Source organism: Ictalurus furcatus, chromosome 8 (genome assembly GCF_023375685.1).
Source record: "Ictalurus furcatus strain D&B chromosome 8, Billie_1.0, whole genome shotgun sequence".
Taxonomy (NCBI): Eukaryota; Metazoa; Chordata; class Actinopteri; order Siluriformes; family Ictaluridae; genus Ictalurus; species Ictalurus furcatus.
In genome coordinates this window covers 7,908,611-7,932,779 of record NC_071262.1, presented here as the reverse complement: position 1 = coordinate 7,932,779, position 24,169 = coordinate 7,908,611, and the positions used below count along the sequence as shown (strand labels likewise).

The window sequence follows — 24,169 nt, the reverse complement described above, 5'->3', positions numbered from 1 at the left end:
AAAGCAATAAAGCAGAATACATTCCAGTTCTACACGAACACAGATACACTATATGGCCAAAGGTTTATGGACACCTGACCTTTACACTCATGTTGCTGTTATAATAACCTCCAGTCTTCTGGTAAGGATGTCCACTAGATTTTGTGGCTGTGGAGATTTGCTCATTCAGCCACTAGAGCATTAGTGAGGTCAGGCACTGATATCAGGTGAGGAGGCTTTGGGAGCAGTCAGCGTTACAAATTATCCCAAAGGTGTTCAGTGTGGTTGAGGTCAGGGCTCGGTGCAGAACGCTCGAGTTCGTCCACTCCAACCTTAGCGTATAGAAGAAGAAGAAGCCTTTATATGTCACAGATACATTACAGCAGAGTGAAATTCTTTTCTTCACATATCCCAGCTTGTTAGGATGTCGGGGTCAGGGCGCAGGGTCAGCCATGAAACAGCGACCCTGGAGCAGATAGGGTTAAGGGCCTTGCTCAGGGGCCCAACAGTGGCAGCTTGGCGATCCTGTGGCTTGAACTCCCGACCTTCTTACCAGTAACCCAGAGCTTTAACCATTGAGCCACCACATTGAGCAAACCGTGTCTTTATGGATCTTGCTTTGTGCACAGGGGCATTGTCATTCTGGAACAGGTTTTGGGCTCCTTAGTACCAGTGAAGGGAAATTGTAAAGCCATAGCATACAAAGACATCCTATACAAGTGTGTGCTACCACCTTTGTGGCAATAGTCTGGGGAGTATACACATATGTGTGTGTATTGGACGTAAAGTGTATTATGATGGCTGTATTATTCCTGACAAATCGTGCATAATTTTCATTTTTAGAGAAATATTTTAATCCAAATTAACTCTCTTAGGCCTGTTTTACCAGGAGAGTCACTCAATGGGCCACTCTTACGATTTGGTGTCTTTTATGCCCCCTGAATATTACTAATAAGAAATAAATCACTAAACTATAACTGACCCAAATGAATAAATACATTCACATGTTTTTACTATGTAATCCAAAAGAATTTATACAAAATAAATGTAAAAGTTTGTGTTTCATGGAAATATTACGGGATGTGGTAAATGTTTGTTACTTATCAAAGGTTTAACATAATACTGTATAGGCCATTTTTCTGCCAGAAAGAAAGAAATGACGTGTAAGACTAAAATGAAAATGATTACCCCCACATCCGCCCACCACCCATTCAACTCTGTTATGATTTTAAACCCTGCTAAACTGCATTCAACCCTGTAACGTGATTGATTTTTTGCCCATGTACTTTTCCATGTGGCATAAAACTGTTTATGAAGCTATTTCAACACCATAACACATATTTTTGGGCTGTTTTATATTTAAATATCCAAGAATACTTAAACCATTTGGACCAAATGATTAAGGCTGTAGTAGCTGATGAGCTGCATCTTGTGTCTAAGCAGAGTGCACGGAAAACTGATAATATGCAGAGAAATAAAATACATTCACACTTCTGACCATTGTTAAAATATGATCAAGCATTATGGTTTAAAAAAAATAATAATAAGAGAAATACTGCACCCAGGTTTACTATATTTTCTCAGACTGCATGCCAGTGAAGCTTAACTATTTATTTATTTATTTATTTATTCAAACCAGATGGTCTGACAATGTGAACTTTGCCATTATCGAAAGACAAAACAAACCAATAAATACACCAACAAAAAAAGATTTTTCGGAAATAGGATAAGAAATAGAAGAGCAAACACCAGACATACTGCTTTTCAAAACAAGACGGAGTGGGATGCAGAAAAACAGATGCAGCAAAACATTATGAAAAGAGGTTGATAAGTAACAATGTGATGATGATGCTGCACAAATTCGAGTTACATTTGCCTAATCCAGGATAATAATGACAAATTTTCTCTTGGCTTCATTAGAAATTATCTGATGAACCTACTAATGTGCTTTATGCATGAATAATTACGCATCTGCATATGGCTGTATAAAAACCACCTCCATGACGGGTGCTCAGGCCTAATCACTACAGAAGCCAGGAATTAAACATAACGGGATGTGCCGTTAAAAGAAAATAATGATGGGGTGGTTGATTATTGTCCAGTAATATCATTCCCTAAAGTGTTTTGTTACTATTAAACCACAGTAAGTGTGAATTCACAACACATCATAAATTTTGAACAATTTGTAATAACATTTAATATTGTAGAACATCTGCAAGATTATATAAGTTATTTCCTGTTATCACTTATTTTTATAGCAGCTATTAAACAGTTGTTCCCTCCAGGTTCTCTTTTTTTTAATTTTTTTTTTTTATCGCTTTAAAGTTAATTGAAGCTTGTAACGGAGAAAATAGAAAGTGCCAAGTCCAGGGTTCTGAAGACTCTCCCATGGGGGAAACTTACTCAACAAAATGAAGCGCTGACACCTGAGACTCCATCAATATTAAATAAATGTCTCCTTACTGAAAGCTGTAGCAATGATGATATGTTTTTCTTTGTTAAAGAACATGTTTTCTATTAATTACTAGCCTTAGATTATATGGCGAGTCTGCCATATAGGTTCCTGTGTACATTTTTACTACAGAAACGACAAGTTTTCAACCCTGGTCATGGAGTACCCAATGTCCTGCACATTTTGGTAATAACCCTGCTCCCAACACACCCAATTCAACTACTCACCTGATTTAACAGCCCTTCTTTATTTGAAGTGGCTATATCAGAGAAGGGAAGACACGGAAATGTGCAGGAACAGGAGTTTGGAATCTATGACGTATTAGAATGAGCATATTAATATAGTATACCTGAATTTCAATTCAATTCAGTTCATTTGTATAGCACTTTTAACAATGGACATTGTCCCAAAGCAGCTTTACAGAAATATATAAATTCAAGATATAGATTTGAAATGTATGTATTTATCCCTAATGAGCAACCCAGAGGCGACGGTGACAAGGAAAAACTCCCTGAGACGATATGAGGACGAAACCTTGAGACTCAAAAGGGAACCCATCCTCGTTTGCCTCGCAGCCGGAACTACAGTGTGTCCCAAAAGTCTCCATACATAGGGGACTATGTCTGCCAGCACCATGTTGGTTGTGCCTTCGTCAGTGGATATTGGTGGACGTCCACTTCTTGGTTGGTCCGCAACACTTCCAGTCTTTTTGAATTTGCTAATGAGTTTGGTAACCGTGTTGTGTGCGATGTGCTTCCTGTTAAAGTCCATCTCAACCTTGTGACAGCTTCCTGATCCAGCCATGAGAATGATTTCAAAACGTTCTTAAAGGCTATCTGGAAAAAAAAAAATACTGAAAAAGACATTTTGCTAAAAAGTGTTCATTTCCCCCTATGTATGAAAAATTTTAGGACACCCTGTACTGTCAGAGCCATGCTGTTATAGAAAATGAATCAACATCTTCTGTGGTATAGCATCTAACACAACAGATTATTTTCTCTCACCCATCTATCCATCTATTTTCTGTACCGCTTATCCTACACAGGGTCATGGGATGCCTCCCTAATAATCTCCTTCCCTGAATTGGCTACATCACTCTCCTCTCCTCTTCACCAATAGCTGGTGTGTGGTGGGCGTTCTGGCGCTCTATGTCAGCCGTCACATCATCCAGGTGGATGCTACACACTAGTGGTGGTTGAGGAGATTTCCCCCCTATACAACATAAAGTGCTTTGAGTGCCTAGAAAAGCGCTATATAAATCTAAATCTAAGGGAAACCTGGCATCTATCCTAGGGCAGTGGTTTTCAAAGTGGGGGGCGCCAGGGGGCGCCCGGGGGGCCTCAACAATTTGGTGTGAAAAATAAATAAATACATGATTTTCTCTTTCTCACTCTCAGACAACCACACACACACACACACACACACAATTCCTATTGTAATGTAATGTAAAGATGTAAGATGTAATTATTAATAAAAAAGGGGGATATATTCAGAAGTCTGTATTTTTAATGTGTTTTAAAGACATCTTGCAAAAGGAGGGCCTCGGCCAAATGTTAATGCCATTTGGGGGGCCTTGCCCTGTAAAAGTTTGGGAACCCCTGTCCTAGGGAACTCGGGGCACAAGGCGGGGGACACCCTGCACGGGGTGCCAACTCATCACAGTGCACAATCACACACACACACTCACACACAATTTAGAGATGCTAATCTCTAAACCTACGCTGCATGTCTTTAGACTGGGGGAGGAAACCAGAGTACCCGGAGGAAACCCCCGAAGCACAGAGAGAACATGCAAACTCCACAAACACAGGGCGGTGGCAGGAATCGAACCCCCTAAGAATACGATTATTGTGAATGAAGCACTGTTTATCTCATATTGGTAAAAGAAAACACACACCCCAAAACAACAACAGTAGAGGGACTAGATGGTATTACCTAATAGGCAAAATTCTGTTGCTGTTTTGAATACGGCTCTCTGTCAGGATGGAAATTAAATAGATTTCCTTTGTTCCTGGATGCTCGGTACAGCACTGGCCCTTTAAGATGAGTCGGTTCAATCTAGGCGTGTTTCCTGCTCCCATTCACAATCCAGCTTTCCGTCTCGCGAGGAAAATTCTGCGAGTACACAGCAATTTGTCATTTATTATTATTATTATTATTATTATTATTATTATTATTATTTTGCAAAACCGAAACATTGTTTCTGGAGACTGTTCCACGTCCCAGGAAAGAAAAAGAGCCGGTCTGTGCGTGTAAATGTATGTGTATGGGATAACGCCTGTTTACTGCGCTACTAAATGACATGACATGAATGTCAGTCGGTCAAGGTCCAGTCTCCAGCTGAGGCTACAGTATCCGCTTGAATTAGTACAGTTTTCGTTTTCAACCTGAACCGATTCTGAACGAGATTTCCCCCTTATTTTGGATGCTTTCTTCAGGCTGAGTGCTGCACGGTTATGCGGTTGGACATGGCACGGGAATTCTGCGTCTCTGGAACAGGACTGTGTTAGAAACCATTAACACTCCACTGGAGACTCATAGATCGGCAGGTACAGTATACACACAGCCTACAGCCTGGCCGACTAAGAAGCATCTGTTCGGATGTCCAACAGCCTTCTGAACATGTGAATCCACGACCAGATTTGGATTTGGGAGAAAAAAAAAAACTTCCACATTGTTTAATCGTGTGTCCTGTATGTCGGCTTTGTTTCCTTTACAGTGACTGAGTCCTATTACACTCGCGCGCCGCAGTGATTAGTGAGAAACACACGTGACCCCAGAATCTCCAAATCATTGCTCTGAAATAAAAGTATCATCATGTCGGCGGTCATGATTCCGAAAAAATCTACCAGAAAATGGGAAAAGCTGCCAGGAAAGAACACTTTCTGCTGTGATGGCCGTGTGATGATGGCAAGACAGAAGGGAGTGTTTTACCTCACACTCTTTCTCATCATGGGGACCTGCTCTCTCTTCTTCGCATTCGAGTAAGTTATCACCCAAAAGACCCCCTCCTCTGTGTGTTAGAGATTAAGCATGGTGTGGCCTAATCTGAGTTTCTTGAACAAGTCTGGTTGCTACATATGCATTACAATAAAATCAACACCAAGGCCTGTGATGTTGCTTCCTTTGTGTTCCCTTATTCCACTAGAAACAAGTTTATTCCCAACCTATGGCCTTCTGAGAGGTGTTGTGCATTGTGTAGCATCTGTTAGTTTTTCCCACTTGGACAGATGCAAATGTATGCATGTGGCATTCATTAGCTTCTGGATTACTAGACATCAGGCTGCTCTTAAGACCACAGATGCAACCGACCTAACACTGATGTACTGATCTCGGAGCTCTGATCCGATAATGTTATCCTATAAATTCTACACAAGCTTCTGGTATCAAGTTATGTGTAACCTTAGATGCATGACGGTGGGGTGATTTAATCAAAAATGTCTCCTGTGTTTATGTGCAAGCAGGGTGTTGTGTCAGGCAACGTAACATAATTTCATGGAAAAAATGCGTCAGTGGATTGATTTAGAAAATATCCGACCTATTCTGATACCAGTCCAGTGGTAAGACCAGTATTGACCGCAATGGTGATACTCTGTATTGAGTATATTTGGTCCATACCTATGTCCACAGCAATGTTAGACCTTAAGAAGACCTGCAAGTATTTTGGGTTCTATTAATAGCCTTACCTCCACTAGCATCATCATTCAATCTTCTATGCCTGTACAATAGTTAACCCAACCAGTGTTTAAGGGCTTGCTAGAAGTTGCTCTTGAGCAGTCTGCAACACTTATGAAATGATATGGTCAAGGACTTCCATTATGTTGTCCTGACTTGCGGTTCAAACTACCCCCCTATAGAGACACACACATTTGAGATGTATTTGAGAAAAGAATCTTGCTGAGATTTGAATGTGCATGCCTATATTCTAACCGAACTAGAGATTTTCATGACAAGCTAAAAGAGTGCCAAAATGAGAATATTAATCTATTACTGTGATTGTTCCGCAGTATACAGGAAATGGTTGTATACTCTGTGTCTGTGATGAAGCTTATATAGCTTACGACCATGCTTCAGGTGGGATTTGCTGATGGCTGATGGGGTGTTTACCGTACACAGTGTTCACACTTGAGCTGCTGTTAACTATTCCTCATAGGGAGAGATAACATGGAAATTAACCCACAGAGCAGAAGTGTAATTTGAGACACTTGATTATCTAGCTACCTGAGTCAAATGTGCTGGATCCTTATGGTGGACTAATAGTAATAGATAGAGGGCAAAAAATAGGTTTAGCACATTGTAAATAGAATAAACACAAGTTTTTTTTTTTGGAAACTATGTAAAGCCTAAGAAGCACTTATAGATTCATTTGGCCATTCAAAATTGACATTTTTAACATTTGTAACATCTACTCTTGCTTTTTGTTGCTGATGAATGTTATGGTCAGTTGTTGGCGATGATGACTATGCTGACCATTTGTCATATGTGAAATCAGTATTAAGGTTTTGGACTTGCAGGAGTTCATTCAGGCCAACAGTCTAATTTGAGCATTTTTAAACTTAGTACACATCTATTTTTGTTTGACTTATTGGTTTAGGTAGTATTTGTCTTTGAGTTAACAGAGATGGAGACTTGTGAACAGACAGTTGATGTCCTTGTGAGTGGGTTGGATAAGGTCCAAGAAGCGCTGGGTGGATACCATTGCCCATCAGCATTACTTTTTCCTAGGTTGACAGCAGCTGAAAGCAAGAACATATTCCAATAAAATGCTTCCAGCTGCTTAAATTAGCTGACCTTAGTCATAATCTTAATGGAATTTAATCTTTATCACAGAAAAAGTCCAAACTAAGAATTTTAAGCTAAGTGTGCCAGCGTGATTTTGTCTGTTCCTGAACCCAGCTAGGCCATTTCCCATCAGACTGGGTTATGTGCCTGGGATATTCCATAGCAAAGCAGCCCATTGGGACAGATTGAAGAGCAAAGCACCAATTAGTCTTTCGGTTTCTCTCTGCTTCTTCTCTTAGATAGAAAACATAATCACATTCTAAAATATGTGCTCTTGTATATACTTGTGAAGGTTCATTAGTATCCATGATCCTGTTACTCAATATACTTGTCATTCTTTTGCTCCCCACAGCAGAAGTATCAGTCTGACTGTCCCTCAAACTGCAGTGCATTTCTCTATGGCCATTCTTTTCCTCTATCTACTCGTATTGAACTTGTTATTTGGTGCAGTGTTGAGTTTTGCAGTGAATAGGGCATGTCTGTGTGAAATAATTTAGGCCATTGGAGGTGATTATCCCTCCATTGCAGGACATTTGTATCAAGCTGTACTTCTGGGGAAGAAATTCAGGCGAAATACTTCCTTTTCCAACCAGCAGTGATACCCTTTAGACCAAGTAGACCAAAAATTGATTTTTACAGAAGATAGCTTTGAAAAATTAAAAAAAAAAAAATTATGAGCTCTCTCTCCCTGAATGTTAGTTTTTAGGTAATTGTTTTTTAAATGGTTCTATTGATCAACAAGAGGATATGAATTATAATAATTCAAGGGGTGACATGGTAGAACAAAATTATGTTTCTTACTTTCACAAACCACATACACAGTCTTTATCTGTCGGGGTGGAACTTGGATATCCGTTAAGCATATTTCTCAAATATATCAAATGATCATATCAATTCCATTGTCTACCTGTTCCTGTTGGCCACTCAACACTAAATGCTGAAAATGTAACCCTTCATAAACCACAGGGATGTTTGCTCTTTGCACTCCCTATGGCTATAATTGCAGTAGTTCTGGAGCACAAATATATCCACTGAAGTTTTGTAATTCATTATAGAAACAGTATATGAAAATCTATAGTGGTTGACAAAATCGAGTTGTACTGGCATACTGTCACTACACTGTATTTGTGTGCAAATGCAAGAGCATTTGATTGAAATGTTTGGACTGCACTATACTTTACTCCCGTTGTGTTATAAGTAGCCACTTGTGTGAGACAGGTGCACTTTCTTCACTTTCATGGTAGATTTGACTTGCTATAAAGCAGTGTAAGCTTTACTGCCAGTTCTGCTATGGCTAAAGCATACCAAAGGCCTTTTTGTTTACTTCTCTCTAAAATCTAAGATACTGTGTTTCACATAATTACCATGAGTTTATTCCTGGTTGGTCCTCAACCCTTGTTCTATGTAAATCATTTGCTCTGTAAATAATTTAATTCCTGAAGAACTAAACTCTTTATTAAGGATTAAGCATTGATTAAGCATCTTCTCCTTCTCAGTGACACCTAAGCTACACCAATACCAGTTTCAATTTTCACTTTAGGTTTTCTAAAAAAACAAAAACCCCTCATATAATAAAGGGGGATGATCAAAGAAATTCACTTAATTTTGTCATGGAGAGCTCTCCTTTCTGTTAGAGACTGGACTGCAGAAAGACTTTAAAGTGAATACACACTTTAGTTACACAGTGCACTGATGTCCTTTGTATCTGTTGTGAGGTGCATTGTGCCTTTATCACTTAAATGGGCTTTTTTTTTATAACACATATTAAAGTATTACAGTGGCAAAGATCTTTATTAAAGATCACAATGTCTACTAGGACAACATTTTTAATTTACACATGTATACTAAGATCAGAATAGAAGTCTTTGGAAAAAGAAAAAGTCTTTAGTAGTTAGTAGTAGTTTTTGTAGTACATATTTAATATCAGAAACAGTTCATTATTAAGAAATATATTGCAGTTATGTTTTAGGCATATCTGCTATTTGGGCTCATAAATACGATACAAGGAGTCATGCGTTGCTCAGTCCGCACAGGATTTTTTGTGATTGTTGTGGCCAAAAATGCTTGATTTTGCTGCGGGTTTTTTCAAAATGTGATCAAAAAAATACTTGAATTGGCAAAATTGCAGTTGCACGAAATTGTTTAGCATGTTCTTCCACAGTGACGTTTGTTGGTAAATGAGACCTTTTAGCTGTACTCATGTTCGATGCGCATGAATTGAGGAGCGCTTTGACTAAATGTGCTTTGTTATGATGTGACATGATACATCTTGGCCCAACTCTTCGGAAAATCGCAAGCTCCGCTGAATATTGCAGAGTTTCCTGATTTTGCGTAAATTTCTCAGATTGGAAAATTCTGGAAGACCTGCCTGCTGTATTGTGAGGAACTTTCTCATATAATGTATGAATCACAAAACGTTACTTAACTCTTGCAGGAATCACTGTGTTATTGCAACCATAATCATGTCAGGTATTATTGTTAACCACTGAATGGAATGAATATATTATATTAAATCTGCAAACATTTTGGCCAATTGCTCTCACTAAAGTAGAAGCCTTGAGAAGAACTTTTCTCTCTAACTTTGGCTTTGACTTCCCTGTGTGGTGGTTGTTGTTATTATTATTAGTTTGTGTGTCTGCAAACTAGAATATGCTAGAAATTAAACAGCAGGTGAATCACTAGCATGGTATCGTAAGAGATCAGCGTAGGATTCAGAGTTATTGATGAATCTTGTGGATGCAGTGGCCTGGAACTTGACCAGTAGTTTTTGCTGGCAGTAGCTCATGACACCAAGAAAATGAAATAAGTGGAGCTGAAAAGACAGCATCAAGAAATGGTGTGGGACCAAACAAAAGTGAAGAAAAGAAGTAACAATGGTTAGTTGCCCACCGTAAAGACCTGCGAGATTTCAAGGGCTTGAAAACCGACTCAGAACTTGCTTTGCGTCTGAACATATCATTATTTTGCTTGGTAGGTTTTGGTGTAATCTGGTATCCTTCCAAAAATGATCCTACCAGAGTGCATCATTATGCTGCAAATCATATAGTTAGCTAGCTAATTCAACTGCTTGTACTATAAGCTAATTGGAAACTCTAAATAATCTTACAAGACCTTATAATTTTCCACTACAGTATGTGTGTGTCTCTTTGTGTGTGCATGTGTGGGGGGAGCATAAGAGGAGAGGTGTAGGAACTGGACTTAACATTGCCAGTTTATGCCTGTCAAAAATCACATGCAACACAAACGTCTGCTCTAAAATATGTTAGCTAGCATGGCTAACTAAGCATTTCTTTGTTTTTGTTAACATGCTGGTTAGGGCCATGTAAAGCTAAAGTACAATAACGTTATTATTATTATTATTATTATTATTATTATTAAAATGATTACAAGTATGAAATGGAGAATGGCAACAGACTATTCAATGTTGGCTAGCTGACACTGGCAATATTTATCAAGAGCTAGTAGGGGGGTTAACTCTTAAAGTGTTATCATTGAACTGCCTCCCTGCACTGTAGGAAAATGCTGCCCTTTTATTTCTATATCTTCCACCTGGATTGCTAGGGATTACTGGAAGGAAAGGTAGATCTGGAGAACCTGGAGGAAACCCACACAAAATTCTGCAGTAACCTGAGCTCAGGGTTGAAACCCAGAACCCTGGAGCTGTGATACACTTACACTACCTGCTGCACAATTATGCTACGTGCTTTAGTTTTATTGCTTATAGGATATAGCTTTCAAAATGCATACTGAACATTGTTCCACCTTGTTCCACTTGATCATTTTTCTACCACTTTTATTTAAATGCTTCATATTTGGCATTCTGGACTCCAAAGCTTGTTGAACATTACAACCTTAACCAAAACTAAGTGGGGCATAGCAATGGGTAAGTTCTACAAATTCAATCAGTGTATGCAGTGCTAAGTTTCTCAATATGAAATCGGGGTGTATAACTGTTTGCACTGAACAGAAGGCCTGCTGCTCCAGTATGTTGCACTGTGTGTGCGTGTCTTTGGAGGGTTGGGCTTTGAAGAGAAGTTTGGTTGACGGACAGGAGATTGAAAGGATATTTAGGCTAATTACGGTACATATAATAATACGAATAACATAATTTTTTGCCATATTTCTCACACTATGTATTTTTGGTATTTTTGAAACCCATTAAACTGTCTATAACCTAAGTGATTGCTGTAAAAATGTCATTTTAGCAATATGCAGACTGAATATTGTCCTTTTACTCTTAATTTTATAGTTTTATTGATAGTAGGCTGATGTTGCCTGTCTCTTTAATTACCCATTGTATGTGCCCTATGCTTAAGAATCTTACTCAGTCTTTGTACGTCAAACAGCCATTTCCCTGCCCACCCTTCCTCTGCTCCCTAGTGGGAGTAGCGGATGCTCCTCTAGAAGGCTTTTAGTAATGAAGGCTAAGTACCCCCACCCCAAGCATCTGTACTGAACCACCCAGAGGCTAGCGTGATAATGCAGTAGTATTGATTGCCTTACTTCCCTTCTCTCTCTCTCTCTCTCTCTCTCTCTCTGTGCACCATCACACCATACATGTATGTGTGTGTATATTTATACATGTACACACCCTAAGTCAAATCTATTGGCTTAAAAAGCGCAGCTAGAGAAAGAAAGGCATCACTAACAAGGAGACAAGTGACCTGACTGTGCTGGTGGAAAGCTGTGATAAGGAGTTTTATGTTAATTCGTTATTATTATTATTATTATTATTATTATTATTGTGTATGACAACAGTCAACAAATCTATTCCACTGTACTGTGATTTAGGAATGAAAGCACGTTTATGTGGCACTGCAGTTCAGGGACAAGACAGAATTGTCAGTGAGATCCTAGTAATCTAGTGCATCATGTGTATGTACAGTAGCTTTAAAAGCAGCATGAGATGGCTATCAGGGTTGACTGTAATTCAGGTTAGGGTGGAGAAAAAACGAAGTTCTAATCTAATAGTTAATAGTTTTTTTTTTATTTTTATTGATTAGTAGAACAGAGATCATATGCACTGCAGTGTGATAGTGCAGGAAGCTTTGAGCTGTGATGGGAAGTAATGATGAAGTTAGTCTGAGATGCATAGGGTAGTCATCAGGAGGAGGATGATATAGCAGAAAGCCTCTCACACACACACACACACACACACACACACACACACACACAGTCATCCCTTTCTTTGCATGCTGGCTTATGGCAGTAGAGTGTTTTGTTAGATATATTGTTTTTTTTCCCTGCCCCTTAAATTCATTCCTGGTGACAAGGCAACACCAGCCAAACAGACCATACCTGTCCCACTGGTTGAGACATCGTTTATGCTGATGCACCACACTTGTCTACCCAGTTTCAGGACAACTTGTTGTTCAACTCATTTCCACTTGTCTGTTGGGAAATTATGATAATGGGTTTGCTATTCTCTCCCTATTGCTCTGTTGCTGTGTTGAAACCCAGCAGAATTGATCTACTGGACTTGGCACCATGTCAGAGAGCAGCCGAAAAAAGGCAACCTGCCCAGCAACGTAACGTCACAGCATGGAAGTGGCTGCCAGCGCTCCGATTGGATTGATGAAACGTGCTGCAAAGGTTTATGGTCTGGTGTGACTTTAAATGGTCAGCCTTCACATTGTTTGTGCAGTTACATCAGGGTGGATCTATGTTAAATCTATGCAGTTAGGTGGCCACTCCCAATGCATTTGAAGCTGATGTATTTGTCACAGTGCAAGGACGGCAACAACGATATATAGCCCATACATTAGTAGTGCAGAAGCGCTCCACATGCAGCTGAGTGGGAGGAGACTCAAGCCTCCTCTATTAATAGCTCAGTGCAGTGGATATTCTGTACTGAGCCTGAGGAAGTAGTTTTAGAGCACCCAAGTTGCCCACAAAAATGATGGGATCTGCCCAGATTCTTCTGTCTAAGACTTGGCCTTAACATTTACTATCCTAAACTCTGACTCACTCTTAGCTATGACTAAAGAGTGGCACTGTTTGTCTGCTGCAAAGGAGGATGCCATCTTCCCCACATTTTGTTGCTAAAGTATAGGCCTAATACCTAGTAGAGCTGCTTGAAATCTCCACTGGTTTGACATGGATTTGTAGTTCCATACATTTTCAGCGCTACAATGTGGGGAAAGGTTCAATTCTATAATGTCAGAGACTGTCAAAGCTGTATTGAAATAGGCTAACCCTAAGCTGAACGTTTTATTTTGTCCATGGATGACTTAAGTTGTGTGTGCTACTTTGACTCGGATGGTTGACACACGCTCAATGGCTCCAGTGGCAAGTGCGCAGATGAAGAAAACAGGTTTCATCCCCTCAACTTGAGGAAAAGACTGGCAAAAAGGAGAGAGAATTGGTCAATTTCTTCTTTGCTGATGAAGACAGGCAGAGAACACACACACACGCACACACATACAGTATGCAAAAGGTATTAAAAATTCCTCCCATGCAACTCAGCCAACATGAGCAAGTTTGTATGAGGTCTGACTGAAATGCTGGTGGAAGAAAGCAAGAAAGGTTAAAGGTGGAATAAGGAATAAGAATAGAAACAAGAAGAGTAGAATAAGAATAAGGGTAGATTATGGTTCAACCTGACTATTCGATATATAAAAATGGTTTGCCAGTACATGATAGAAGTGATTAATGCCTCATATCTAACTGTTTTGCCCACTATAGATTAGGTGTGTAAATCGCAAGTCTCATGACGATATGATCTAATCTAGATTCTTTTAGCCACCGATTGAATATTTGCCGATACCTCAATGACTACCACGATGCGTTTTCGATTTGATCGATCAAGTTCACTTTATTGTCATTTCAAACATACACAGCTGGTACAGTACACAGTGAAACGAAACAACGTTCCTCCAGGACCATGGTGCTACATAAAACAACACGCTAACCACATGAGACGACACGGAACTAAATAAGATCTCCACACGTTTACATAAAGTTCACATGCTAACAACACAGGACAATACAATACTATTAAAACAGGACAGTAGGCTCAGTAAGTGACAATGTAATGCCAACCAGTACACAGTTTAGTGTGGAAGTGTCTGATATAACCGGTAGTGCAAAAGATAGGTGCCAAAGAGTAACAATGTAATTTAAAAATGGTATAAATATAAACATTACATGGTATGACTTAGTATTCAGCAGATCAACTTATACCAACTATGGACATAGCAGTTATTGCAGTAGCAGCCAGGTAAAGTGTAGAATAGTGACAAGAAATTGAATATGATGTTTTTATAAATACATTAGCAGCAAAAATGCAATAGAGTCAATGCGATTGAGTGTGTCTATTTCCCACAATCAGTAATGTTTCTATTAATTCACAGATGCAACCAAAATATATTCTGGAAAATGTATTGGAGCTTTCTTCCTTATGAAATGTTATATATTTCAGTGCAAATAAGGACCAATGATGAACTTAAACTTTGACATTTGAAATATAAAGATTTGACATTTTCACACTCAGCAAAACAAAGCTGGAAAACCCCCCCAACCCTTTCCTACACCATGGTAGGAGTTATTGTGTAGAATTTCACATAAATGTTTAGTGCTTCAGTAACAACACACTTTTACACACCCATGATTTGTATCTAACTAAAGAGAATTTTTTTTCTTGATCGCTGATTGTACTATGTTGTGGCAAAGGTCCAGCTTAAAAGTCATACACGCACTGATGTTTACGCATTGCATAGGTACATCGGATGGTTATTTGATCAATACATCAATGCATATTGATGGATCTTTACACCCCAACTATAGATGAGTGTGAGAAAATATTGTATGTGCTAACTAAATACCATAAATAAATATCAAAATATGATCTGTTCTTTCCACATATAATTGGAGACTGTATTAAAACCCATTACATTTAGTTTATGTCAAGACCCAGTGCCCCGAAAGAGCTAAATCTAATAATACTGTTTCTTATGTTATGTGATTATCATCCGAGTAAAGGCAAGAATTCTAGCTAAGAACTGAAATGTGTGTTTATTTATGTTTATATTCCATATTCCATGCATCAATGCATGACAATATTGTGTTGTTTGCATTGTATTTGATAAATGAAATCTGTGATTAACAAAGGACAACCATGTGATTGATCCAGTACATCTTTGTAAACTCTGCATCGTCAATGAATTGCTGCTGTAGCCTACATATTTATTAACACTAACTGAAGATGTATGCGCATGTGCTGTTTCTCTCAGTGTTTGCATCTTTCACTAAGCTTAACAGTTTGAGGAACCCCCGAAGTGCTCCTAGATACTCATTTCTCATACTATTAAGATTTTTTTTTTACATTACTCTTATTCTTAGGCCTAAGTTTAGGGGTAAGTTTCTGGATTTCTAAGAATCTTAGAATTCTAAAGATCAAAATTTTATCCTGAGTAGCTCTATATATACTGTGACAACTGTAGTATTCAAAATGCTTCTTTTTGTGTGAACAGACACCCTTGGCCTTACCATTTTGTAGACGGAGCAACATAACATATATCAGAATGAGCTGATTCAGTATATTACTGTCCATGTGTATTTTTAAATGTATTAAATATAAAAAATGACAGGTACAGATGGAAACAAATATATGTGATAAGGACAGATTAGCTGAATATTAAATTAGCCATGTTTCACAAAGCATTTTGGATTAGAGGTGTCAGTATTTTTACCTGAGGATATGGAGCTGTATCTAATGCTCTGTTGTCACTGCAAAGTGCCTTGGAAATGCTGGCCCAGGTAGTATTCTGTTTGTTTTCTAGCCTTTAGCAGTTTTACTACTTTAAAAAGGTTCCATGAGGTGGGGGGGAAATACAGACACTGTGTGCAGTTTTATTTGATCTCATAAGATAAACAATACACATTTCCTCTATTTACTTTTGCAGAATTGTTGAGCCTAGAAGGCTTCCTGTTGTGTGTTCAGTGTATCTGAGGTCATATTTTGATTCTCCAGCATGTTCCAACATCGAATCTGTGTATAAACTGTATTAACTCAAATCACATGGGGGAAAGATACAAGATCACAGTGTTTGTGTTTTGACCCTTGCAGGTGCCCATACCTGGCGGTCCATCTTTCTGCAGCTATCCCGGTCTTTGCCGTGGTTCTCTTCTTGTTTGTCATGGCTATGCTGCTAAGGACGAGCTTCAGTGACCCAGGCGTGCTCCCTCGAGCCCTCCCTGAGGAAGCCAACTTCATTGAGATGGAGATTGGTGAGTGTGTTTTCATGATTTTATGATTATAAGAGGGCAAAGGGGAGGATGATGAGGTCAACAGTTGCATGTCTAAAAGCCTCGGGACATAAGCAGGGTGGTGACGATTTAGTCATCAGGCAGATTTAGTCAGTCTGCATGCTCTGGACTCATGTGCACAAATTCATGGGGCTTTTGAACCCTAGCAGTGCATCTGTGTTTTCTTATTGAGTTGCTATTGAATTATGTTGCATTTTATACTGTGGAACAAAACAACAGCGCTTCCACCTAGTCTGTTAGACTTTCCAGGTGTACATTTAAGACCATAAAATAAAATTTATGCCCAAGAAGGCACAAAGTCAAATTCTAGCCATTTTGTGAGCATTGTTGTTGGTTAGCTAAGTCAACCATTTATGTGTCTGATCTGGCATGTTTATACTAAGCCTGCTTTTAGATGGCTTTAGAGAGTGCTGGGAAGGACGGATGGAATTGTCCTCTCCCAACACAAGAATGATTATTATTATTATTATTATTGATATTTTCTGCTGATATTGGCCCAATATCAGCAGAAAAATGTTGGGAAAAAAGAATGAATCCAGTTCTATAGTGTAACAAATCTAGCCAAAATTGCCTGTAGCACAACGTAACCTATAGAGTGCGTAGTACATAGAGTAGGTAACAAGATAATTACAGCCACCTGAACAGTTTTGTATAAGTGATGTTGATGGCTGTGTATTTCTTCCTGTAGTGTTATAGAGAACCACAGGGCACCATCGAAGTGAAGTGTTTCATTTAAAAATCACTCATTTTAAACTTTAGTATAGGATTGTTATCAGGATCGGCTGATACGTCAATACGTTTCAATATCGACACCAGTATCGTGCATCTCTAGTCCTTACTCATTTATATACAACACCAATTCCGAAAAGCTTGGGACTGTATGGAAAATGCTAATAAAAACAAAGAGGAGATCTTATCGTGTGCGATATACTGGTAGAAATTCTCCCCACAAGAAGAATTAGTCTTCCCACAATAATGACGATAAAGCCTAGTTGATGACATATTTCTGTGTGTGACGGTGTGCAACCCATTCGCAGTGAAAACAAGTACGGCGGAAGGTGGACGTGAAGCTGAGGAGGAGTTTATCGCTAAATGAGAAGCTACCTCTACAATCTGGAACTGGTTTGCTTACAGAAAATCAGTTTTACTTTTAGATAAAGGTTTGTGTTTCGGGGGCTCTCAAGACTGCGTGCAGCTGTCACTTGTAGCCAAAAACAGTGGTGAATGGTATATATTTATATCGTCACTGATATCGTTATCGCAATAAATACCAGAAAATATTGTGATATAGTTTTAAGTCCATATCGCCCATCCCTAGGAGTGATGTGTAAATGTACTTTGACTTGTATTTAAACGAAAAAGCATATAAAGACAAGGTATTTGATGTTTTACCTAATCAGCTGCATAGTTTTTTTTTGAAGATAAATGTTTATTTTGAAATTGATGCATGCAACACGTCCCAAAAAAGTTGGGACAGGGGAAATTTAGGACTAGTAGCGATGTGACAAGTTGAAATAAGGTGATGTGAAACAGGTGAGGTAATCGTCTAATGATAGTATATAAGGAGCCTCCATAAAAGGCCTAGTCCTTCTAGAGCAAGGATGGGTCGAGGCTCAACAATCTGCCAACAGATGCATCAGTGAATAATCCAGCACTTTAAGAATAACATTCCCCAAAGACAAATCGGTAGGATTTGGGGCGTTTCACCTTCTACAGTGCACAATATAATTAAAAATTCAAGGAATCCTTTCAAATCTCGGTGCGTAAAAGGCAAGGCTGAAAACCACTTCTGAATGTGCGTGATCTCCGATCCCTCAGACGTCACTGTCTTAAAAACCGTCATGAGTCTGTAATTGATATCCTGACATGGGTTCGGGAATACTTCGGTAAACCTTTGTCAGACAACACCATTCGCTGCTGCATCTACAGACGCAAGTGAAGGCTTTACTATGCAAAGCAGAAGTCAAACATCAACACTGTCCAGAAGCGCCTCCGACTTCCCTGGGCATCTGAGATGGACAGTAGCACAGTGGAATCGTGTTTTGTGGTTGGACGAGTCAACATTTCAAATATTTTTTGGACAAAACAGCCATCGTGTTCTCCGGGCCAAAGAGGAAAAGGACCATCCAAGCTGTTATCAGTGTCAGGTCCAAAAGCCAGCGTCTATCATGGTATGGGGGTGTGTCAGTGCCCATGGCATAGGTAACTTGCACATCTGTGAGGGCACCATTAATGCAGAAAGTTAAGTACACATTTTGGAGCAACATATGCTGCCATCCAGATCAGGACAACAGATTACAAGCGCATGGTTGCGTAAGCAGAGAGTGCGGGCGCTAGCATGGCCTGCCTGCAGTCCTGACTTGTCTCCGATTGAGAATGTGTTGCGCTTTATGAAGCGCAAAATAAGGCAACAAAGGCCCCGTACAGTTGCGCAGCTGAAGAAATGCATAATGGATGAATGGGGGAAAATTCCACTTGCTAAACTTAACCAACTGGTGTCTTCACTCAGCGCCCAAACGCTTAATAAGTGTTATTAAAAGAAAAGGTGATGTTACACAGTGGTAAACAGCCAACTGTCCCAACTTTTTTGGAGTGTGTTGTAGTCATGAGATTTTAAATGAGAGTATATTTTCAAAACTAAATAAGATTCATAAAGTAAAACATCAAATAAAGTGTTAACAATGCGTTTTCAATATAGTATAGGGTGAATTAAATTTTCAAATGGCTGTTTTATTTATTTATTTATTTATTTATTTATTTATTTATTTTTATTTATTTATTTTCCATACTGTCCCAACATTTTGGAATTGGGGTTGTATTTGTGGAATATATTATGGTTTTCATTATTTATTATTTTTAATGCCACCTGATGTAAAGTGACTGTGATGTTGTATTCAGCAGCCAGTATGACTTTGCAAGCTGCGTCACTGAATGTGTTCTCAAATTTAGTTTGTAATGCTGTTGGCAGGCATTAGCAAGATAACTATGGGTAATTGGATAGTTTGCTTAGTAACAAGCTGCTACGCATCTGTTATAGCTCAAATGTGGGCATACTCAATTAAGACTGGTGTAATGTTGGCTGGTGTAACAAAATATAAAATTTGGTTTTAGCTACAGTATCACCTATTTGTTAGTGAGGACTTGTTACTGCACATTGAATAATTTTTTGACCGTCTGATTTGAATTGGTAGTACACATACACTGTTATGTTGTGCCTCGCCCATTTCCAATAGGGCTGACTGCGGTCGAATTTTCTCCGTCCTCCCCACCCCCACCCTGCCATTTCCTCATAGGCTCAGAGCCTCTGACTCTGCTGAAGATGCACGTGCTCAGCTCTCTCTTCGTCTCTCCTCCATCCTCTCGCTTCTCAGCACCATGAGGAAGAGTGGGTGTGACAAGGCAGAAGCACTTCACATGACAGAGCGTAGAGCTGATAAATGAGCTCTCCTGTTAATGTTTAGCTATATTTAGGTGCAGGAGTCATCGCCATTATAGTGATCTATATGCACTAAACCTGGACTTTTAGTGACTAAAGTGTTCCTTGTAGGATCTGGCCTTGTTTTTTACTGTGTAATTTTACTGTGAAGCTGAATCCTAGTTTCCTCCTCATGGCAACAGTTTATTAACACATGAATACGGGATCCTAAAGCATAGACATGACTTACTAAGGCATCAGAACGAGATAAGTACACTATATCTTCCACTTAGTAATGCGAACAAACAAACAAACAAAAAATGGATGTGGCCACATATTAATAAAGCATGATCATTGTGTTGTGCCTCCAAGCTTGTGTGTGTATGTGTGTATGTGTGTGTGTGTGTGTGTGTGTGTGTACATATATATATAAGGGCTGTCACGATGCCAAAAATCTAGTAGTTGGTACCGATACCACCAAAAGTACACGAAACTCGATACCAAAGTTGATACCACTTTGTGGTTTAAAAAAAAACAACAAAAAAACAATTAAATTAAAAACTCATGGAGGACATCCTCCTCTGGCTGATACTGGCAAAGAGAGAGAGAGAGAGAGAGAGAGAGAGAAGGATATTTTAGTTATCAAACACTGTCTGACAATGACTAATAAAACAGTTGAGGCTACAAGCGCTAAGGTGCACTCCTAAACGCGCCCGTGATAATTTTGAAACTGGAGAAGTTTCAAAATAATTTGCATTTTCAGTTGAATTTGGGGAAAAAGCTTGAAGCATTCGTTGGTGTTGAACTATTTCAGTTCCTTTTGTTTGACTTGTTCATTGCAAACAGCTGAAAGTCCGTAAATTTTGACAATAAACCTGAGTTGCAATGGGGGTTGAATAATTTTGATTGCAATTGTATATATGTATATGCATAAAGGGTTTTACGGTATCCACCAGGCACTTGGGGAGAAAACTGCCACTTGTTTACTTCAGTTAAGCTGTAGACACTACAAAAGTTTATAGACACAGTTTCTAATTAGTTACTGTACTTAACATCTTTGTAGAATTTTCTAGGACCTGACAGGCCTATATTATTTTTTTATCGTTCAGTAACATGCATTTTATACATGCAAGACCAATGAGGTTTTCTTCGCCCTGTTTCTTAAAAGAATGAAGCGAAAATGTGTAAATGTCAAATTTCACACTTGTACTCATTTGAATGACCCTGAAAAGACTTAATCATGTTAGATAAAGTTGGGGGTTGCTTTAAAGCTCAGCCTGTATTTATCTGAACATTATTTTCTCTGGAACACTTTCAAATTAAAATATTTCACAAATTCAGTGTTGTAAAGGTCGGTATTTACTGTGCAACCCTAGTGTGAGTATGCACTGGTTCTGAGAACAGATATGCTATAGATTTTATCGGCTACAGGCATGTTAATCTAAAGGCAGCTGTGTTGTTTTGTCTCCTCAACCTAATTAAGGTTGGTCCCTGAGTGAATGTTAGGCTGTTAGCATTTTATTGCAAAAGCAGTGATGGAAAATCAGTATGCACCACTAATCAAAATGTTCTGTCCTTTAAGCACAAAGTATTCTGCCAAGCCTACTGTGAAGGCAGAAGTAGACCAAGTAAAGCTGTGTATGGGTAAAGAAAGAACCAGGGATTTATTGAATTGATTACACCATTAATATGCTGTTGTAAAATTGGCAGCTTTTTTTGCTCACTGTATAATGCTTTTCATTCTCAAGCATGAAAAGTTGTTGTTTTCACTCTAGTCTTTTTCTTTAACATTCTAAAGTGAATATTTAAAATAAAACTCTTTATCCATGACCTAAATTCTAAAACCTGTGTGAGATCTACGTGTATATCATTTGTATATTATCATTAACCGTACATGTACATGCAGTTTTTACTTATTCTTTATTGGGGCAGCACATCATGCCTGCTTGTGAATGGACCTGACCCCACACTGACGCATTTAAATTTTTTCCTCGTTTTACAGAGGCAGCCAATGGCAACGTACCGGCCGGACAGCGCCCTCCTCCCCGCATCAGGAACGTGCAGATCAACAACCAGATTGTCAAGCTGAAGTACTGTTACACCTGCAAGATCTTCCGCCCTCCTCGTGCTTCCCACTGTAGCATCTGTGACAACTGTGTGGGTGAGTTTGGCATACGTGTGTGTGTTTGTGCGTGTGCGTGCGCCCTCCCATGGGGAAATCTGGGGCACCAGCGTATGAGTGAAACCAGTGAAGATATGCCGCCATTTAAAAGTTTTAGTGCACAAGATGGCTGAATGACGATTGGAAAAACAAAACCACTTTACTAGGATGTTTGTGCGCAATTTATCAAAATTTCCAGCAAACTGGATTTGTTTACTTTGTGGCAGCTTGTTTCTGAAAAACAACAACAGGGAAACTTGATCTGGCTGATTTGTTTAGGAATTATTTTGTTCGGTAGTTCTGTTTTTTACCATATCTATGATTTTTTTTACTGTCTTATGGCAGTATACTGGTTATAAAACTAAAAGTTATTAAGTGTTTGTACTTTATTTGTAGTTGTAATTTAAAATCAGTTTACGCCGAACTCGTTTATGAAGGGTTTTTGAAGCGCAGCCGCAGACAGTTCACTTAAGCTTACATGCTTCAGACACATCTCAAATTTTTTCCCTTGCAGGTGTAAATGAAGTGTGAAATCCCTTGCTATCACTAAAATTTCTATACAGTTTGAACGTTATTTAAAATAACAATCTACAAATATGGCATGACTGCAGTCTGTAGTTGTTTAGCAGTTGTGTTTGATTGGAAAAAACCTTTGTCATTATACTTCCTAGCATAATGAAAGCACATTAAAATCACAGAAATAGTTCAGTGCAGATGCAACACTGCAGGTAGTGCAAGGCTGTGACAAACATTACAAGACAGTACATACTACAATACAGGAAGTAAGGCAGTACACGTAGTGCACAAAACTCATTGTAACAGCTTTAACTAGTTTAACTTTTTGCTGAACCGTTTTAACAACACTACATGGCCAAAAGATACGTATACATCTGACCATCACGCCCATATGTCGATCTTCCCCAAACTTTTGCCACAAAATTGTCTAGAATGTCTTTGTATGCTATAGCATTATTATTTCCTGTCACTGGAACCTGTTTCACAAAGCGAGGTCCATTAAGACATAGTTTGCCCTGACCTCAACCCCACTGAAATCCTTTGTGATGAATTTGAATGCTGACTGCATGCCAGGTCTTTTCACCCAACATCAGTGCCAATATCATTGGCTGAATGAGCACAAATCCCCACAGCCACACTCCACAGACGCTTTCCAAAATCTAGAGGAAAGCCTTTCGAGAAGAGTGGAGGTTATTTTATTAAATAAGCAAAGGGGACTAAATCTGTGTTAATGCCCATGGTTTTGGAATTGGCACATATGTGTGTGATGGTCAGGTGTCTGCATTACTTTTTGGCAATACAGCGTGTTAATGTATAGCCAGGCATGGTATTGGACATTCCAGTCCTGATTGTATAATGACATATTGCACAATGTTGACTGAGTGGGTAGCAGTATTCCAATATTGCAGCAGTTCCAGGAGAGTGGGAACCAGCAGCTTGACAGTTTTAAAGATCAGTGTCTGTGTGTGAGTGGGAACCATCAGCTTGATAGCTCTGAAGTAGAAGCTGCCCCTCAGTCTGGTTGTGCGTGACTGAATAGTCTGTTACCTCCTACCACACAGCAGCAGAGTAAACAGGCGGTAATTGGAGTGCACAGGGTCCCTGGTGATGCTAAGAGCTCTCCTTTGGCATCTCTTATTGTAAACGTATTTTGTGGCTAACTGATCTAAAGAGTCAGTGACGTGCAGGGCTTTCGTGATAAAAGTGATAGAACGTAGCATGTATGAAAGTGTCTTGTGGACTGCACGGTTAAGGACATGCCTTGCTTGTTTGTTCTTAAAATATACTTTAGTTTATGACACTCTATTATTCTATGATTGGGGTGGGAAATGGCTGGAATGTAGAACATGGCACCACCTTTAATGTACTCATGCATGCTGTACTTAATCCTACATTGATGAGTGGTGAGGCACCAGGTATACATACAGAGAGCTGAGGTATGAGACGCGAGTGGAGAAATACATGAAGGCTTACCTTTTTTTTTCTTTGCACAGTCATCGTGAACACAGGGCCGTCTGTCTGGCCTCTATGCACCTGCTGCACTGTCTGGCGCGCGCGCACACACACACACACATATATGAGCACATGCAGAGTAGCC

The 24,169-nt window shown here is 39.2% G+C and overlaps 1 protein-coding gene across 1 annotated transcript in view; it reads left to right on the top strand.

Moving 5' to 3' along the window:
- Positions 1 to 4,580: 4,580 nt before the first annotated feature.
- The window catches only part of zdhhc9 (zinc finger DHHC-type palmitoyltransferase 9), a 36,285-nt gene continuing 16,696 nt past the window's right edge, over positions 4,581 to 24,169 (top strand). The window contains exons 1-4 of the mRNA XM_053630488.1: positions 4,581 to 4,980; positions 5,151 to 5,415; positions 16,281 to 16,441; positions 21,898 to 22,056. Of these exons, the coding sequence (XP_053486463.1) occupies positions 5,249 to 5,415; positions 16,281 to 16,441; positions 21,898 to 22,056 (487 nt within the window). The 5' untranslated portion in view covers positions 4,581 to 4,980; positions 5,151 to 5,248. The remainder of the gene's footprint in view (positions 4,981 to 5,150; positions 5,416 to 16,280; positions 16,442 to 21,897; positions 22,057 to 24,169) is intronic.